The sequence below is a fragment of the Ornithodoros turicata genome, chromosome 5, assembly GCF_037126465.1.
Source record: "Ornithodoros turicata isolate Travis chromosome 5, ASM3712646v1, whole genome shotgun sequence".
NCBI classification, from domain to species: Eukaryota; Metazoa; Arthropoda; class Arachnida; order Ixodida; family Argasidae; genus Ornithodoros; species Ornithodoros turicata.
The window spans coordinates 49,374,530-49,392,139 of record NC_088205.1 but is presented as its reverse complement, the minus strand read 5'-3'; the positions used below and the strand labels follow the sequence as shown (position 1 = coordinate 49,392,139).

The window sequence follows — 17,610 nt, the reverse complement described above, 5'->3', positions numbered from 1 at the left end:
ACAAAAAAAAAAAAAAACGCGAATGGGAACAGTTCAAGCGCCGCGCGTTCTTATGGAATACAGTACTCACATGTGTGGGGAAAGCAGGATGAACAGGTAATGACGTTTGTGAAGTGTACACGGAAAAAAATTCGAAGAGTGCATGAAGGAAAGCAGCCTTCCACCGTTAGTCTTTTCCCCCTTTTCTGTTTGCAGGAAATTAAAGGAACTGTTAAGTGAATTGCAACCCAGGGTAACCTATTGATTTCATGAAAGCCTAAGAAGAGTACATCTCAGTTACGAAATATTTCTTTTGGAATCCTTTTTTTCTTTGAGTAATCGCATTACAAAGATTGCATTCGAACGCAAGGCTGAGTACTCCGTAGGCAACAACACTAGGTCGGCTCGTGTCGGCTATGGCTAGTCTCGCCTTTCTCATCCGCGTCCCGGTCTGTGGCGAAACCGTAATGGCCGAAATGAAATGTTTTGGGGTACACGCCGTGTGATGTCGAATTTACCAAACCTGAATGCCCTCGAGCTTCGGATAGTCCAGCAGTCACGCCGGCAAAACTTTTGTTCTTACGAGGGTACGCCGGAGACACAGCACGACACGATGCCGTCCGCAGAATAGTCGACGGAGGATGAATTACCGTCATCGCCGTCACCTGTTCGCGTGGGAAACCGTCTTTAAGTGTAATGACAATATTGAGAGCCTCACAGCGGAAATGTGGTATTGCTCCTTCAGTTCAGGGGTGCTAGACTCGTCGCAAAGTTCACAAATGAAGAAAGTGCAGCAGATGCGAAGAAGCACGGCGATTGGACGCTCTACGTGGTCCATGTGACAGGGCATGACGGTCAATCAAAACAAGTTCAAAAGCAACTGAAAATGTGTCTTTTGAACTTTTGGCGTGACGTCAAAATGACGGTGCTGAACTTATTCCAGGCTGAAAAATGGTCAAGGCCGAATTGTGTTGATATGGATAAATGCAGAATTCGAGGTAACTGGTTACTGTAACTAAGTTCTTTTTTTCGGTAACTTATAACTTAACTCGGTACTTTTGCGCCGTGGTACCTGCTTCAAAGCTTCTGCTTTCAAAGGAACTCGTTCCTTTTTCGGCTAACTTTGCCAAAGTAACTTAAACTAAGTGCCAAGTTACTTTTAATTCGCTTTTCACTCACGTCCACATATTTTCTTGCTTTCACTCCGGTTCTTTCATGACATTTTATGCCATAAAGCGTGATATTCAATCAATGACAGTATTCTATTCAGGAAGTAGGAACCGCTGCCATTGAAATGAAGCTGAACCATTGTGCGCCCACATGGAGTAAGATGCAAAGCGTTCGAACTGTTGGACATAAACGAAAACGATCTAAGCTTGTTGCACTCCTCCACAGGCAACACAAGGTCAAACTCAACTGCTCACGCGCGCTGCACCTGTGTAGCGCTATGTTGCGTCCGAAGTAACTTGGAAGTAACTCGTTCTTTTTTTTAAGTAACTCGGTAACTGCGAGTTACATTTAAGGCTGAAGAACTGCGTTATTAACTTACTTACATTTTCCACACGATAACTTAACCTGTAACGAGTTCTTTTTGACGGGTAACTTCTCGATGTATGGATTAATGCAGTGATTGGGAGCTCTATGTGACTCACGTGACGGCGCTTGACTGTCAATCAAACCAAGTTCAAACCGACTGAAAATGTGTCTTTTGAACTTTCACGTGACGTCAAAATGACGTTGCTGAACTTATTTCAGGCTGATAAAACTTCAACTCCGGATCGTAGCGAACATCGAAGTTCATAAAAGAAGATAGTCTTGCTTTTGCTACATTGTGTTTTTCCGCCGTCGGCGTGTTTATTGTGACCATAGCGACGCGTTATAAATGCCTGACTACACTTTTCGGCAGCATTACCGATTGTCATAGGGCACTGTGTGGTAGTTGTGCGACCGTCTTCGCGCGACGCCGGAGGTTTGCGCAGGGTACGTTCCACTTCGCGGACAATGACTGTGGAGCAACAGGTTCTTTGTTCTCTTCGGTTCATCGGAACGGGAAGTTTTCAGGGCATTGTAGCCACAGATCGAAACCTGTCCGCGTGGCAGAGAACTATGAGCTGAGCGGTTCGAGTGGTTTCCGCAGCGATTGTAGCGGATCTCCTTGATGAGTGGGGGAGCTTTCCACTGGATGCTGTTAGCAGAGTGACCAGCAAGGATTCCTTTACGCCACGGGACTCACGCTTCGCTCGCACGGTAGCGGCAGTGGATGCAGCACTGATCGCAATCCTTGGGCCACCGTACACTTCTGGAACCATCACCAAAGACGCCTACTGGTGCCGCAAGCAACATTACGCGAGGTTTCAATTTGTACATCACGTCGAGCCCTCGGCCACCGAGAACGACGGTGGCGCCCGCGGCCTGACGGTGTCGGGGATACGGTAAGCGGAGCTGAGGGGACTCCACGCGGAACTGTCTGAGAAAGCACCGGTTAATCTTCTGAAATTTACAAAGAATTCAGAAACACGATTGTTTCACGATCGGTACATTCTCAAAACAGAGTTTTAGCTCATAACACGCCATAACATACCAGACCGTCATGCCCAGAATGATGTCGTTCTCTTTCCTCATTTATTCAAACCCCCCCCCCCCCCGGGGGGCTTACGCCTACGGTGACAATTTCGATAAGTGGTAATTTCCACTAAAAGGTGCACGCTCTCTCCTCAAATCAGAAGCCATAGCCGTGTCATTCGGCGCTGCGATTGGCAAACACCTTGTTGTGAGGCAAAGTTCTGCTTTTACCAAATATATTATGCACTCTCAAGACAACTTCACCACATAGCACTCTCTACGCCAATCATTGTGTCGCATAATGCAGTCCCCTCTTCTGATTTGAGGAGAAAGCGGAGTGTACACTTTTTTGTGACAATTAACATAGCTGCATAAGTGTCACGGAAAGGCCCGTTTTTCCATTTTCAAAAGATCAAGGGATCGAAAGATGTCATTTGAGACGATAGTTGGTTAGCAGCGTGGTGTTACGCGGTGAACTTCTGTTAGAGTATGTCGCATAAACATTCTTGTCTGCGACAGGGCCACCGACAATGTTCGAGTCTGTGAACTGCTCAGTTGTTAATTCCATTTCGCCCACAGCGTCTCTCTGCGGCAACTGAAACTTTGGGAATCGTCAACACTTAGCATTTCCGAACACAGATTTACAAATGAGTGTCATTAAGCAACATATTAGTGGACATCGTGCATTCATGCATGCCCTTTGTGGGAGCCCGAGCACAGGCACCCCGGTCCCGTCAACGGCACCACGGCCGACAGCCGATAAAGTTCGCTATTCGACGTCCGCTACAGATGCCGAGGGTAGGACTCCGCCTGTACCTTTGCCGTCCTAACGAATTTTCGCCGCTTATTATTATTTTATTACGTGCGCCAATACCAAGGCTTTGGCTGTTCTTGGGCACGTTAATAAAGATTATTATTATTATTATTATTGTTATTATATTATTTCGCTCTCCGCAATCTTCCCCAGAGCTGCTGCCACTTTGCTTTGCTTTTCTGCGCTGACCCGGCAGCGTTCACTGCGTTTACATGTACTCTTAGAAATGAACTTCACCGCATAGCACGCTCCTAGCCAACCATAATCTCGAATGATATCGTTATCTGCCCTGATTTGTTGAAAACAGGAGGCGTACGCCTCCCGTCCTGAACAAATCAGGGCAGATAACGATATCATTCGATATTATGGTTGGCTAAGTGCGTGCTATGTGGTAAGTTCATTTTTTAGAGTGTGCTGCTTCCATAGGACACGCTTCTGGTCCCTGGTGAGCAGCGAAACGTGCTCAGAACAAGGTCTTGCCAAGAATTGGTGCTGCTCCATGTAGTTGAGCAACATGTCCAACTGAGCGTCGGAAGCGCGCGGACCCTGGGTCTTTCGAAGCTTCGCCGGAGGACACCGCGAATCTTCCGTAATTTTTGCAGTAGCTGTCTACAGTGTCATCGCAATTAATGCAGTTATACAGGGTGGTCCACCAACCATGATAGAAATTCATTGTAAAAAGCGTAGGCCCCGGAGAGACATGCGGTCAAGGGATCTTTTTCTGCCAATAACTTTTGCCACATATTGGTAACATTTTTATTTCATTTCAATTGCCGCAAAGTTAATTTTTTGAATTGAACTCCGAAATTTCCCAAGGCAGCCTAACGTTTTCTTTGCGGAAATGGGTTCCCTTTGGTCATTTTACTCAGTATAGCGCATAATCCCACTCGTGATGCAACGGCAATTGCCGAAATAAATTCGCCGAAACTGGGCCCTTGGCTCTGCCTCTTTTTTGACGGCTCGTAGTTTGAGCGCAAAGCTGCGAAGGAAGGAGGTTACGTTGTCACGCTAGTCCAGGGGCGGAAAGGTTACAAGCCTTAGTCACCGAACAAACACGCGCGGTGAGAGCGGGAATCAGAGCTCTCTTTATCAAAAACGAGGTCATCCGACAGCTGCGTGCCGATGAAATGATGCCGATGTGCCGTGAAATGCGTGGGGTAAAGAGGTAGCAAGCGAGCTGGTGGTATAGATCCATAACTTAAAAACCCGAGACTAGGGGACAGAAAAACGACAAACACAGACTGTGTTTGAGACCTTGTCTGTGTTTGTCGTTTTTTTTTTGTCCCCTAGTCTCGAGTTTTTAAGTTATGGGTGAAATGCGTGTCGATGTCGACGTCAGAGGAATGCCTTTGTTGCCGCGAAATGAGGCGTTACTGAAGCAGCGCAGCGGTTGCATTACAAGAAATCAGTGCTTTGAAATACTGTGTCTGGACACTGAGGTGCTCCAGGTGTCCTACTGCTACACTCTTAAAAATGAGTTTCACCGCATAGCACGCTCCTAGCCAACCATCATACGAAATGACAACGTTCTCGTACCTGATTTGTTGAAAACGTGGGGCGGAGCCTATTTTGTGACACTTATGCTGTTCATAATTGTCACAAAAAAGGCGTACGCCTCCCATTTTCAGCAAATCAGGGAAGACAACGATATCATTCGACATTGTGGTTGGCTAGGGTCATGCTATGCGGTGAAGTTCATTATTAAGAGTGTACGTGAGAGAAAACGACTACGCCCTTACCAGGAACAGCGAAGTGAACAGGTAAGTTCACTCCCGTGTGCCTCCAGTTTCCGTTATATGTAAAGTTACATATCATCATAATTTTACGCTGCCCATAGTACATGCAGGAAGTTTCCGTACGTCGCCTACATACAGTTTACCAGGTGGCTCTGGGGACCATTAGGAAAGCACTGCAGAAAATTCCTCAAAGCATGTGCTGTACATGCCATAAGGGAAAACTTTCCTTCTGAAGCGTACAAAGGTTTTTGCCTTTTTGATGTGTGATGCAGTAGGTGCTGTCTGTCATTGTGTATGTTTGTACCCTTTCCCTGAGGCGAAGCTTTCACTTTTATTCCAGGTGCTTGTGGGCAGCATTGAATGCCTGCCATCTTGACAGAGGTACACTGGATGGTTTGGTAGTGAACACTGCTTGATCACAACTGTATCCCTCTCATGTACAATAGAGGTCTGCCATACCCTTCGGGAGTAACCAGACAGACACTACACAGTAAAATATATTCTACAGACATCAAGTGTTGCTTTATTGATCACTGTGTTTATGAATGAACATATGAGTGATAGCAGTAAACAAACAAGGAAGGAAGGAGAACGGGTTTACGGGAACTCGTCACAAGCCCGGTCGTCACAGGCCAACTGGTCATAGGTGAACTCGTCAAAGGAGGCCAACTCGTCACAGGACATCTCGTACGAGGAACTGCCGTCACGCGGGAATAATCGTCACAGTGAACCTGCCACCTGCTCACCGCACCGTACTCCCCAACATGTGAAATACGTAAAAGGCTCTCCTGACCTAACCTTGGTCAGTCTCGACGGGTGCATATTCTACATGAACTGACCCACTCTCCAACGTGTGAAATACGTAGAAGGCTCTCCTGACCTAACCTTCGTCAGTCTCGACGGGTGCATATTGATACGGGCAGCACAGCATGACGATGGCAATGATTTAATGACAGAATGCCAATGCGCGTGACATGAGTCGCGCGACATGAGTCATTGTTGTCGTCGTCACAATACCCCCCTCCCCGGGGCACGATGGTCATTGATGAGCGAAGATGTTAGGTCGCGGATGTGGATGTCAGTGGACGAAAGGTGAGGTTACGCTGTGCTGCCCGCAGTAGCCCCGTGCCTCCGGTCGGCTTGCCATGCCTTGCCAAGCTTGCCTCGCCATGCTGCTGTCCTGGACATCGTTCATCTACGCGGCTGCGGATCGTCTGGTCAGGTCCGTTGTCGTCGTCTGGTCTGTCGCGTCCTCTGGGCGGGCTGGAGCGTCGACGACCATCACAGCAGCGTTGGGGCCAGAGGCGGAGCAACAGCACACGAAGGAGTCGCCGGTCACGTCCTGTAGGTGTTCTTGTAGAGGCTGTTTGAGGGGGGCAATGGAGCCCGCACCTCCACCAAATGATACGGGCAGCACAGCGTGACGATGGCAATGATTTAATAACAGAATGCGAATGCGCGTGACATGAGTCGCGCGACATGAGTCACCGTTGTCGTCGTCACAATATTCTACATGAACTGACCCACTCTCCAACGTGTGAAGCAGTAAAAGGCTCATTTGACCTAACCTTGGTCACTCTCGACGGGTGCATCTTCTACATGAACTTACCCACTCCCCAACGTGTGAAATACGTGAAAGGCTTTCTGACCTAACCTTCGTCAGTCTCGACGGGTGCATATTCTACATGAACTGACCCACTCCCCAACGTGTGAAATAGTAAAAGGCTCTTTTCACCTAACCTTGGTCACTCTCGACGGGTGCATCTTCTACATGAACTTACCCACTCCCCAACGTGTGAAATACGTAAAAGGCTCTCCTGACCTAACCTTCGTCAGTATCGACGGGTGCATATTCTACATGAACTGACCCACTCCCCAACGTGTGAAATACGTAAAAGGCTCTCCTGACCTAACATTGGTCAGTCTCTCAACTTTTGTCCGCGCCCCAGTAACGAAGCTCCACGCTGAGTTTTCGTCACTTCCATGCTCTCCGTGCCCTTAGCAAAGAAGTGTAATTTGTACGGTCAGCGGTCTTCGGAATCCGGGTTCGCGGAAGTGCGAGTCGGGCACTGGACTAACCCCTTTGGTAAAACACGGTGAAACGCATTCCCTTTGGAACGGAGTCAACCTTGCAACCAGTGTTCCGGTGACGAACCGCCCCCCTTGACAAGTGTTCCGGTCACAAAAGCACCTCGTACCAGAGGGCCGGTGTGACCAGTTATCCTGTGACGAGTCTTCCGGTGACGAGTGGACCTGTTCCCAAGGAGAACATCCCGTATTGTGTCCATATCAATTTGCAAGTGCTTCACCTCCCATCAACCAATAACGCAATGTATGCATGCTTTTTTTTTTTCTTCTCAGTGCACAGGTGTTTGCTACAAACACGTTCCAGTCCATAGGCTCTAAGAGAGTGTAGCAGTCGCATCGTCAGCCACAATCCGCAAGCGCACGGTTTACATCAGCGCTACCCAGCGCGAGAATCAAAACATTCCTCCAGTTCACCTTCACCATTCTACCTAGCCGGCTATTTAAAAGCTTATACCTTCCCTCCAGACTCACTTGTCGTCTCAGTCTACACAAGAGCATAGGCTATCATCTTGCCTATCAGACATCACATGAGTTCATCACTTCTTCATCAGTATAAGAAGAGCCTCAGGTGGGGACATGCCAATGTCTTCAACACATGCTTCTCTGCAGAGGCAGCCCTATCATTGACTCCGCAAGCATGTGAAGAAAAATTTTAGACCTTTTCTGTGCACATCCATCTTGGTAACCCTTTCTCAATTTCTCATTATAAATTTCCCATGTTTTCCCTCATACCCAGTTAAATTGCAGCCATTGGTGCGGGCTCGGGGCTTTTGCAGACCGCTGCTATTTCACTGTAGCTCACATCTCTGCAAGTTGTCGGTGTTTCACTCAGGAGATGTTCCACATCCTCTGCCAAGAAAAGATAATATAGTCACGGCTAAATGTCTTCCCTATACTCTTTATATCAAAACATGGTCCCTCATGGCTGTCATGGATGTTGATAGCCGCGTGTGCCGTTGATAGATTGCGTGCCGGGCCAAACCGAGACACATTATTTCGAAGTTAGTATACACTGTCTCCTGAATGACAGCTCTTTTGTATATGTCAGCTCATACTTCTCCACATGCTAAGCAGAAGCTCTGTATTTCCCTCAGAACTGGAACTACACCAGTAAATGTGTTTACAAATATGCTTCAAGGTTGAAAATATGCTACCCCAGCTTCAAGCTTTTTCTTAACCATCTGTTACAAGATCCTCTTGTGGGCTACATGGCCTATGAGCATTTCCAAGCATGGCAGTTTCATATTGCAATTGGTTATTATATGTAACTACAAGCTAGTTCTTTTTACCTTTTACGACATGTACCTTTTACGTCATTCTTGCAGATAGAATCTTTGTAACAGAAAATTCGAGTACGCAAAGCTTGTGTGCCTCCTTCTGTATTTTTTTTCGCGCCCTCGATCCCTTCTAACTAGAATTTGTATTTTGTCCTTACCACCTTTTTTGTCCTATTCCTGTGATGTACATCAGTATTTTTCCCCCTGGGTCCTCGACCTGTATATAAATGTCCATGTGTATTTTAATTCTATGTGTCAATAAAATGCACAGTAAATATCTGTACCAAGTGTTAAATGTATCGCACCTGATTGAGTTCGGACTCCGTCCGCAAGCTTGTGTTTTAATAAGATAAATTATGTGAATGTTTCGATCTCTTTAAATACTTATCTTATTCACTTGCGAGTGCTAGACTTTTCCCATTTTTGCCTGTTGGTTTCCACTCTATGCTCTGCAACACGGCCGTGAGTTCTGATAATCCTACCTGTGTCGGGAGAGGGAGTCTGCAACCTTTCTGGTAGGTGTTGTAGGTGAGATCACTTGAATATTAATCGACTCGAGTAACCAGAGAACCTGGTCAACAGCAAATACTACAAGGCGTCATTTGAATATGTGCAAACATAACAGGCTATGAATACACACCTTGGCTGCACTGGCCCCGCTGAAAAGGATTGCGCCAGACAGCAAGATGTTCCCTGCAGCCATCTTATTCACTTCTGGCTTGCTTTTCCAAGCTAAATTGTGCTCACATTCATTCAGCTTTTGCGATGAGAAGTGTGCCGCGAACATCTGAGCCTACTTTGTGCGATGCACCGTAAGTCCTGCATTTCTCGAACAGCTCTAATAGTGGAGCTCTGAACTTGACGTACTGATTCTGGTCTGATGGAGCAGAGGGCACAACACTACAAATTAGAAGAGTATTTAGTATCTGCGAACTTTTATCATCAGGCTATGTACCATTCAAAACTGTTGTCTTCAGATTCCTGGAATGACACATCAGCTGATTCCACCAGTGGTGAAGATATTGTCATATCATGCACCTGCAAGGAATGCAGAAGTTAAAATTTTTAACAAAACAAGGGCTTGTCCCACCTGTGAGCATGAGGGTGTATGGACAATAGGTGTTGAAATCATCACTGGAGAAAGGTTGAGGGGTATTGACGGTAAATCATCCGTTTGCATGCTTTTACTTCCGATTTCCACTTGCTGGTCAGCCACGATGGAAGCCTGTGTCGCTGATATAAATGAAGAATACGGTCAGTATCTCGCACACAATTTATCTCATACTTACATTCTCCTGCGAGAGCTCAGGGCTTCCCTGTTCGATAAGGGGGGAAGGGGGATGTTCCGTTTGTACACTACGTAGCGTAGGCATCACAAAAATCAATCTGAATTTGAAATGAACTATATCTATATATGTATTATTCCTGTGTACCGGTAGATACATACCTCGTGCGCACTGGTGTTCGCATCGTTAGACGTCGCAATGAGAAACACTGGTGTCGGAACTGCGGTCGGTTTGAGACGTTTTCGACCGTCCGCTGCTTCCGTTTCGTAGGACTCGGTTGAAAAACTCATGTAACCTGCGGCTACCTTGGGTAATTAATGGGTAATTACAGTGTAATTGAAAGTAATTGAGGCTAATTAAAGGTTAATTAAATTGACTTGCATGTAGTAATTGACAGTGTCGAACCGGAACTCAAATATAGACCGGAGGTGGACAACCGGAAGTCAGGTTCGAGCGGAAGTGGAGAACCGGAAGTCAAGTATACACGGGAGTGGACAACCGGAAGTCGGATTTGGACCAGAAGTGGACAACCGAAAGTGGGGTTTAGACGGGAAGTGGATACCCGGAAGTCAAGCATCGACCGGAAAAGGCGCTGCTAGCGCATTTCTCTCGCATTTACGGCTAAATCGCCAGTAAATTCTGTAGCACCGGATGTTGCTTCAGCAGTACTGCTGCATGTATCTTTTTAATTATAAAAGCTACAAAGTTGTCCCAATGAGAACATGTGGTCCCTTCGGTCACCTGATACCGTAGCCGTTTTCAGAACAAAAATCCGTTCGATAGATCGTCCGCAAAACCCATTTTTTCTTTATTTTGCTCATTGCGCATCTTCGGAGACGCGTCTTTCCTTCACCCCCAGTGTGAGAGGGCGAAAGAGCACACTATCGCCTCTTGCGTCCTGGCAAAAGATTAAAAGGAAACAGAAAATGCAACTCAACATAAGGGCAGTTCCGATAGCATCACCCGATACACTTGTTTTTGTTTTGCTTCCGCAAGTTTTATTTTTTTTGTTTCACGTACTACTGGCCCACTTTCATGAGCCTAAGTAGGGGTGTGCACAGAATCAAGCAAGAGCAGCATCAGGACACATCAATGATAAAGTTGTAGAAAACTATTCTACAGATGAACTATTCAGCACTGTTTCAGACAACGCATTCCACTCAACGATTGTTCTTGAAAAAACAAAGAATACTTAAAACAATCATTTTTAGCATTCAAAGGCTTCAACGTTCGTGATCGTGATTGGCGTGTACACCTTCCTGCGAAAGGCTGCAGGTATCGCGAAGAGTCTATTTTTAATCGCCCATGAACAGCCATATACAAAAATTTCAAACGGTGCTTCAAGCGACGCGAGGCCAATTTGTTCAAACGGGCTGTAGCATACAATTCACTGACTGAGTCTGTCCTCCTATACTTATTGAAAATAAATCTCAGAGCTTTCCTCTGGACAGCTTCTAATTTGGACGCATTTGATACCGTGTAAGGGTCCCATATTACACACGCGTACTCCAATGCAGACAGCACATATGCTTTGTATGCCCTTAATCTCGTATTGACTATGGCAAGTCTGAGATGGCGCCTCAAATAATATAATTTACCTGTCGCCTTTCTTACAATGTTGTCAATATGCATATTCCACTTGAGATCATCAGTCAAGGTGACACCAAGATACTTACAAGACTTTACATGCAACAAATTATAACCGTCAATGGAATACTGGAAAGTTTGCACTGTTTTTCTTCGCGTAACGTGCATATATCAACACTTTTTAAAGTTCAATTCCATTTGCCAAGGCTTGTACCAGTCGTTGATTCTGGCAAGGCAATCATTCAAAAGTAGTTGGTCCTATATTGACTTAATATCAGTAAAGATTAAACAATCATCGACAAAAAGGCGAATCTGCACTGGAATATGCTTTGTAATATCGTTAAAGGGACTCTGACCAGAAGTTCGACTAATCTTTTGTTTGCCTCTATTACGGAGGTATAATATGCCTCCAAGCCACACGCGAAATATTTTGGCTGTGCGCGGCGGCAAAGTTTGCCAAACGGCGAGCTGAAAACCGGCTTCGCTTTTCCTCCTCAACTCGGGCAATCGGGGCCGAAATCTAGCCTCTTTGTAGTGGACATCCTCCAATTTCCGTGTGCGTGACGAAAGCACGAGGCCCACGTTTCATTGGGCGCCCGGACCGGAAGTTCTGTTGTTAGTGAGTTTGTGAGAGCGGCGGCATCCGTCCGGAAAGCGATCTTCAATATGGACGTCGAAGGAAGAAATGCGGAGACTTCGAGCCCGGTACTTCTTTCTGACATTTCTGCGATCGAGAAGAAAATTCTGCGTGCTGAACAGCTCGGTAGGCTTTCGAAACGTCGCCGATGCCGCGAATGCGAGACGAAGTTAGAGCTCTACGAACATCGGTCACAGATGAAGCAAACAGCATGAGTCGCCTGTCTTCAGGTAAGCGATGAGCTTTTTAACGCACACTGTGATCGAACACGTAAACGTTCTCTGAAGTTTCGTGTTCTGATATTTAATGCGCACTTGCTGTTCATGGTGCCGGTGTGGCTGGTGTGTCATAATGCCGAAGGAGATCGAATGCTTGTGCTGCCAGGAGCTCGAAAACACTGCCGAATGACTGCAGTATGAGTGCATTACAACCCACGAAGATTTCCAACTTCTATGCTTCAATATGACTGTCCTGAAGCAGGTCGCATATTGAACTCCGGGGGCAGCGCGAACCTATGAGTGACTATGTTCACAAGTAAGTCTCATGTGTCCTTGTCGAACGATGTTAAAATTTGGGGGCCCAAAACTGGTTTGGTCCTGCATTAAAGTCGTTAAAAACTCCAGTACAGGGCGCAGCACGTAAAAAGACTGTACAGTACGCAACTCTGAACTGGAGAAAACCAATAGTTTGTAATTGTCAGTGTGCTGTGTCCTGAGGTTTTGGCGTAGGTTTTTAGCGATATTGAGTGTTCTTGATTGTCGATTCAGTGAAAAGTAAAACAATGTTGGTTTCTAAAAGAACACAGCATGTGTAGTAATGTACAGGGTGTGGGCAGGTAAACTGCAGTTGCTCTCAGGTACATGTAGGAATGACACTGCACACACACTGTACTGTAACCGGTTACCTATTTGCCTAAACTATATTTTATGTACATCTGTGTAGACGATGCAGATACACTGCGTATCGCCAGTTCGCAAGGTGAGTATGGCACAAGCTTGGGAAAAACAAGAGCATGGTCATCCCAGCCTGTGCAGTGAAGAGGGTCTGGCAAGCCTTTCCCACAGAAAATGCCACAGGCTTCAAGTACCCAAGATCCTAACTGGAGGTACCTCTTCGCACAGCTCGTCTATCGCATTTAAAATAATTCAGCATCTGTATTTGTGATGATTTATAGCTCTCAGGATGATGCATGGTTCATGAGTTCAATATGTTGTGTTGAAACACAACACTAGTCCTTTTTAATGAGTCTTGCGGAACGATAGATGAGCACTCCTTTCGTGACATTGTGTACCATTGCTGCAGTGAACAATTTCTTGAGCAAGACTGATGAGCGAACGAAAAACAGAGTATGTCTTCCGAATATGTATGTTCCTTGTAACTTCCGTATTTGTTAAGTGACCCATGTTGATGTCCCCCCTCATGTAATGCCTGCAAGGGCCTTTGAGATATATTCATAAATAAATAAATATCAAAACCGGAAAAAGATGTAACACCTATCCTCTCTTTGGGTGAATTATACATAAACATTCTCAGAAGATCCATGACTTGAAAACCCGAGACAAGGTAGGGACGATAACAGACAAACACGGTCTCAGAGACCGTGTTTGTGTTTGTCTGTTATCGTCCCTACCTCGTCTCGGGTTTTCAAGTCATGGGTCGTCACCACCAGCTCACCTGCTACCTAACTTTCCTTTCGTTATCATTCTCAGAAGATTTGCCTCATTTTGCCTAAAGCCTAGTTCCACCTCTTACATCATCTCCACATCTTCAATCCCCAAAGCAGTACAAGGCTAAAGTAATCAGCTACTACATAAAAAGAAGGACGGGGTAGAAAACAAAAGCTGGCACATCTAAAATTCGAAGAAACCCTAGTGCTTTCACGGGGCTACTCACGGCTCGGTCCTGGATCAGATCCCGATGGAAGACAGCTTTTCTGAGCCTCAGTGATAGATTCCCTTGATTGCACTGACTGTGAGGCACAACTCATTGGCTTGGTGGCAAGTGGGCTTGCGTCCGATAGTACAATTTGGAATAAAGGGAGCAAGGAACATCTCTCTACGGTCTTAAGAAGGATATCAACATTACCTGTCAAGGTACAGCATTTCATGTTGCTTTCAGTAAGTACAACACTCCTCATAGCAGTTACCATTCGTGTTGGGAAAGCATGCTGAAGTTAGCTCAGGCAGTGCATCCAGAACTGTGAATCAGGTTCATAGAGAGCACCTGGTGAGAGGGACAGCAACAGTGTCCAGTAAAGACTCTCCAGGAATTTCGTGCAGGTTTGGGGGTCACACCTTTTAATAGTGTTGATGGAAAGCAGGGTGTGTGAAACACTGACCTCTGGTAGATGAATTCTTGTTATCTATAACCAGGTACCCATGTTCTTGTAATCTGGAAAAAGCCTTGGCTCTCTTGGAGGAAATTGCTAATGAATCTGAATGTCTTTTGTGGAAACAGGTTGTAACTGCCTTTCTATCCACCCTTCTTAGTTGCCCTAGCAAAAGCAAATATGTAATGCTGTACACCATATCTGATGCTAGCACACTAATTGCGTTGAGTGTTCTCAGGCTTCTGAAATGGAGCTACCTCGTGCATATGCTGTGCAATGTCGGCAAGAACATAAATCAGACTGCCTTTACTTTTTAAATTGGCCCTTCAGTGCTTCATGTGACTGCAAGAATGGCACCCCCAAAATGATAGGCAATGAGAATGATTCCTGCAATGTATTGAGCCTTGTAAAACTTTATTTGAAAATATATTCCAAAAGCCGGGTGACGACCTCATAATGTAGCGTCCTTTACTGCAAACACCGCTCAACACAACGTTTAAAAACAGAGCGTAAACGTTTTGTCGCCTATCCGGGTGACATCATCAGTACAACAAAGACCAAAGACGAGCACATCAGCCTATCTAAGAGGGCATCATACACATCCGATAAGGGGCCACGGTTTGTATTACAGGCTGAAGCATCACGCCTGATAAAGCAGGATTCTAAGAACTTTCCAGGGCCCAATCGCTAGTCATGTGCAAAGGTTACTGCACCATCAAAATATATGTCCCTTAGGACAGCAATGGTAGATTAATTCGGTCTTGGTTAGTTAAGCTAAGCACTAGTAGCCCTGGCAACGTCCCTTGTGTGCTCTTTTACCCTTGCAAAAAATTTTTTGGGCATGCTTTAGAATTCCAATTGAAAAAAGTCAAAAGAGGCAATTGAAATTCAATAGAATTGCTTTTGAATTTATTTGGAAAAACGTTTGGAACTTCTTTTGACTTCATTTGGTTATTTGGGACAGACTTCCTTTTGACTTTTGTCAAAAGAATCTCTTTTGAACTTTTGCAATTGCCATTCAATTGACACTTTTATGACTTCAATTGGTCTTTCTTTTGACACCTATTTGCCATTAATTTGATTTTCTTTTGACATAATGCCCAAATGTACCTCGTTGGCTCCCCAAATAGCACCCAGTACCCCTGGTATTCACGACAAAGAAGCCATCTGTTACTGATAATACACATAATTTATTACGGGTGATTATTTCATTTTCGAAAGCATGGACACAACGCTCTCCTTGATCTCTCGCAGACTTGTTGTTTTCTTGCATCTGTATGGTGCAAAAGAAGTGCAGATTACCATCTTGGTCTACTTCTGGCAGTCCAGCTCCAACTCTTAGAACATGGTTGTTGCTGCCAATGGCATTGCAAAAGTGTGCCACATGAATGTGATGGTTCCAGCAAGCCAAATCACGAGGTTGACACTGCAGGAGTACAATTAACTGATTAAGCAGTAACTAGCTACTTCATGTAGACAAAGCCAGAGTTTGGCCAAATCAAAAGCCAATGGACCTGCAGTAATGAAGACAGAAAGGGGTCCTTACCCAGAACTGCTTCATGCCGTGTCTCATCCACTGCAGGTTTCAGAGCAGCACCTTAGTGGGCGTTGCATGGTATCCCATATGAAGTTCGCCCAATCATCTCCTCAGGAGAAAACACTGCCCAAATGAGGGCACGGGCCAGCCTGCAAATTAAAGAGTGTGTTAAGAAATGGAACAATGAAGCTTGCAAAAGAGAAAAATGGGCATATTGGGCAAGAGCGATAGCTATGCTTACGCAGTCGTACCTTGTCCTATCCCCTTTGCTGTTTCTCTCTATTCTGTGCAGAACACCAGCGTCCATGCAAACACCTAAGCCGATGTCCAGCTGCATAGAAAAGAAGTATTACACGTATTATCCTGCAAACTGTTAACTTCAAATGATATATCTTCCAAGCACGCTCTTACGACTCATACGCACTAACCAAACACAAATAAAATATCAAAATCCGAGTTCCACAGGTGAGACAAACATTACCATTGGAGCTGCTGTAACAGCAGCAGCGTTCTGGCTGGAGGCAGTCTGGATTACATTTTCCATTTGATCCACCATGTTGGTCATGACTGAAAATAATTAGCTGCTACATGCTTGTCACAACATATGTAAAATATATATATATATCAGCTTACCACACTTCTCTTTGGCTTTGCGAAGCTTCTTTGTCAGGCGGGCATTTGCATGCACCGATTGTGCTCTGCACAATGTGTACAGTGTGCACCCTGAGGCCTAGTGGAATATCAAGTAGTTAGGCTTGTGGCAGCAGCAAATCAATGAACAAGCAATCAAACATGAGAAATTGATGTTCTGAGTCTGGTTCTACAACAGGACCAATAATGCAGAACCGATTAATGTCTTTTTACTATAGGTAACCGTAGGTAAGTCTAAATTGGTAGCGCTAAATCACGCCATTCCACGTCTGCGGTTGATTTAGACAGCGTAACAAATACTGGGCAGAAACAGGGAGACTGCAATTGCCATACGCCCTTCGAGGCGTAGGTGTAATTGGTTGCGGAAACGTCTGGCATCTCGCGCTTTGGAAAAACAAAGCATATTTCTCTGTACACGCTGGACTTACCCGCAGCAACGAAGAAGGCTTCAGAGGGCTCTGCATTCTTGCTGCACCGTATGAGGAATGTCTTCCCCTTAGCGATGTCCACGTTTGCCGGGACGGCCGGGACATACGAAATACTTAAACCTAATTCGATATCTTGCAGGCTGTCGACGGGATAAACGTCCAGCATATTCACGCCTGGCCACTTCACCAAAATGTGCATGTTGCACGTAGTTACGCAAATAGAAAATTGTGTGAATGAAACGTGTGAAATACAGGACACCACACAACATGAACACTCAATTCAAAACCACGTGCGGCGACCAAAGCAAACAATACCCTACACTTCGCTTGCGGCTTGGATTGGCTTCGATAGCCCTAGCAGTTTGCCTCGACTAAAGGAGAGGAACGGCGCAACCTGAACCTGTAACTACAAATATGCAAACAACGCCGAATAAAATTGCACACTCCAGTTCTGTTGTTTAATCATATTATTAATAATACACATGCCTAAACAGCGGATAATAACACAGTGAATAGATTCAAACAAAGAAGACACTTCGATATTTCGGGCCACTTGCAGCTAAGTGGCAGCGGGCAGCTAATGAAATGTTTTGTTGATGTTTGATTTGTGCAACATTTGTTGAACGCTGCGTAGCCGTGCAGCGCAATAACGTTCGTCATGATGATGCACTCTAAAGGCGTGTTCCCAAGCGCGCGATT

At 45.5% G+C, this 17,610-nt stretch overlaps 1 protein-coding gene across 1 annotated transcript; it reads right to left on the bottom strand.

Moving 5' to 3' along the window:
• Nucleotides 1-15,465: 15,465 nt before the first annotated feature.
• LOC135396008 (uncharacterized) lies at nt 15,466-17,291 on the bottom strand. The gene is made up of 6 exons (XM_064627080.1): nt 16,912-17,291; nt 16,466-16,562; nt 16,314-16,399; nt 16,084-16,163; nt 15,842-15,981; nt 15,466-15,721 (listed from the first exon to the last, which is right to left on the bottom strand). Exons 1-5 carry the CDS (start codon nt 17,014-17,016, stop codon nt 15,894-15,896), a joined length of 456 nt encoding a protein of 151 aa, XP_064483150.1. The 5' UTR covers nt 17,017-17,291; the 3' UTR covers nt 15,466-15,721; nt 15,842-15,893.
• Between the last annotated feature and the right edge of the window lie 319 nt (nt 17,292-17,610).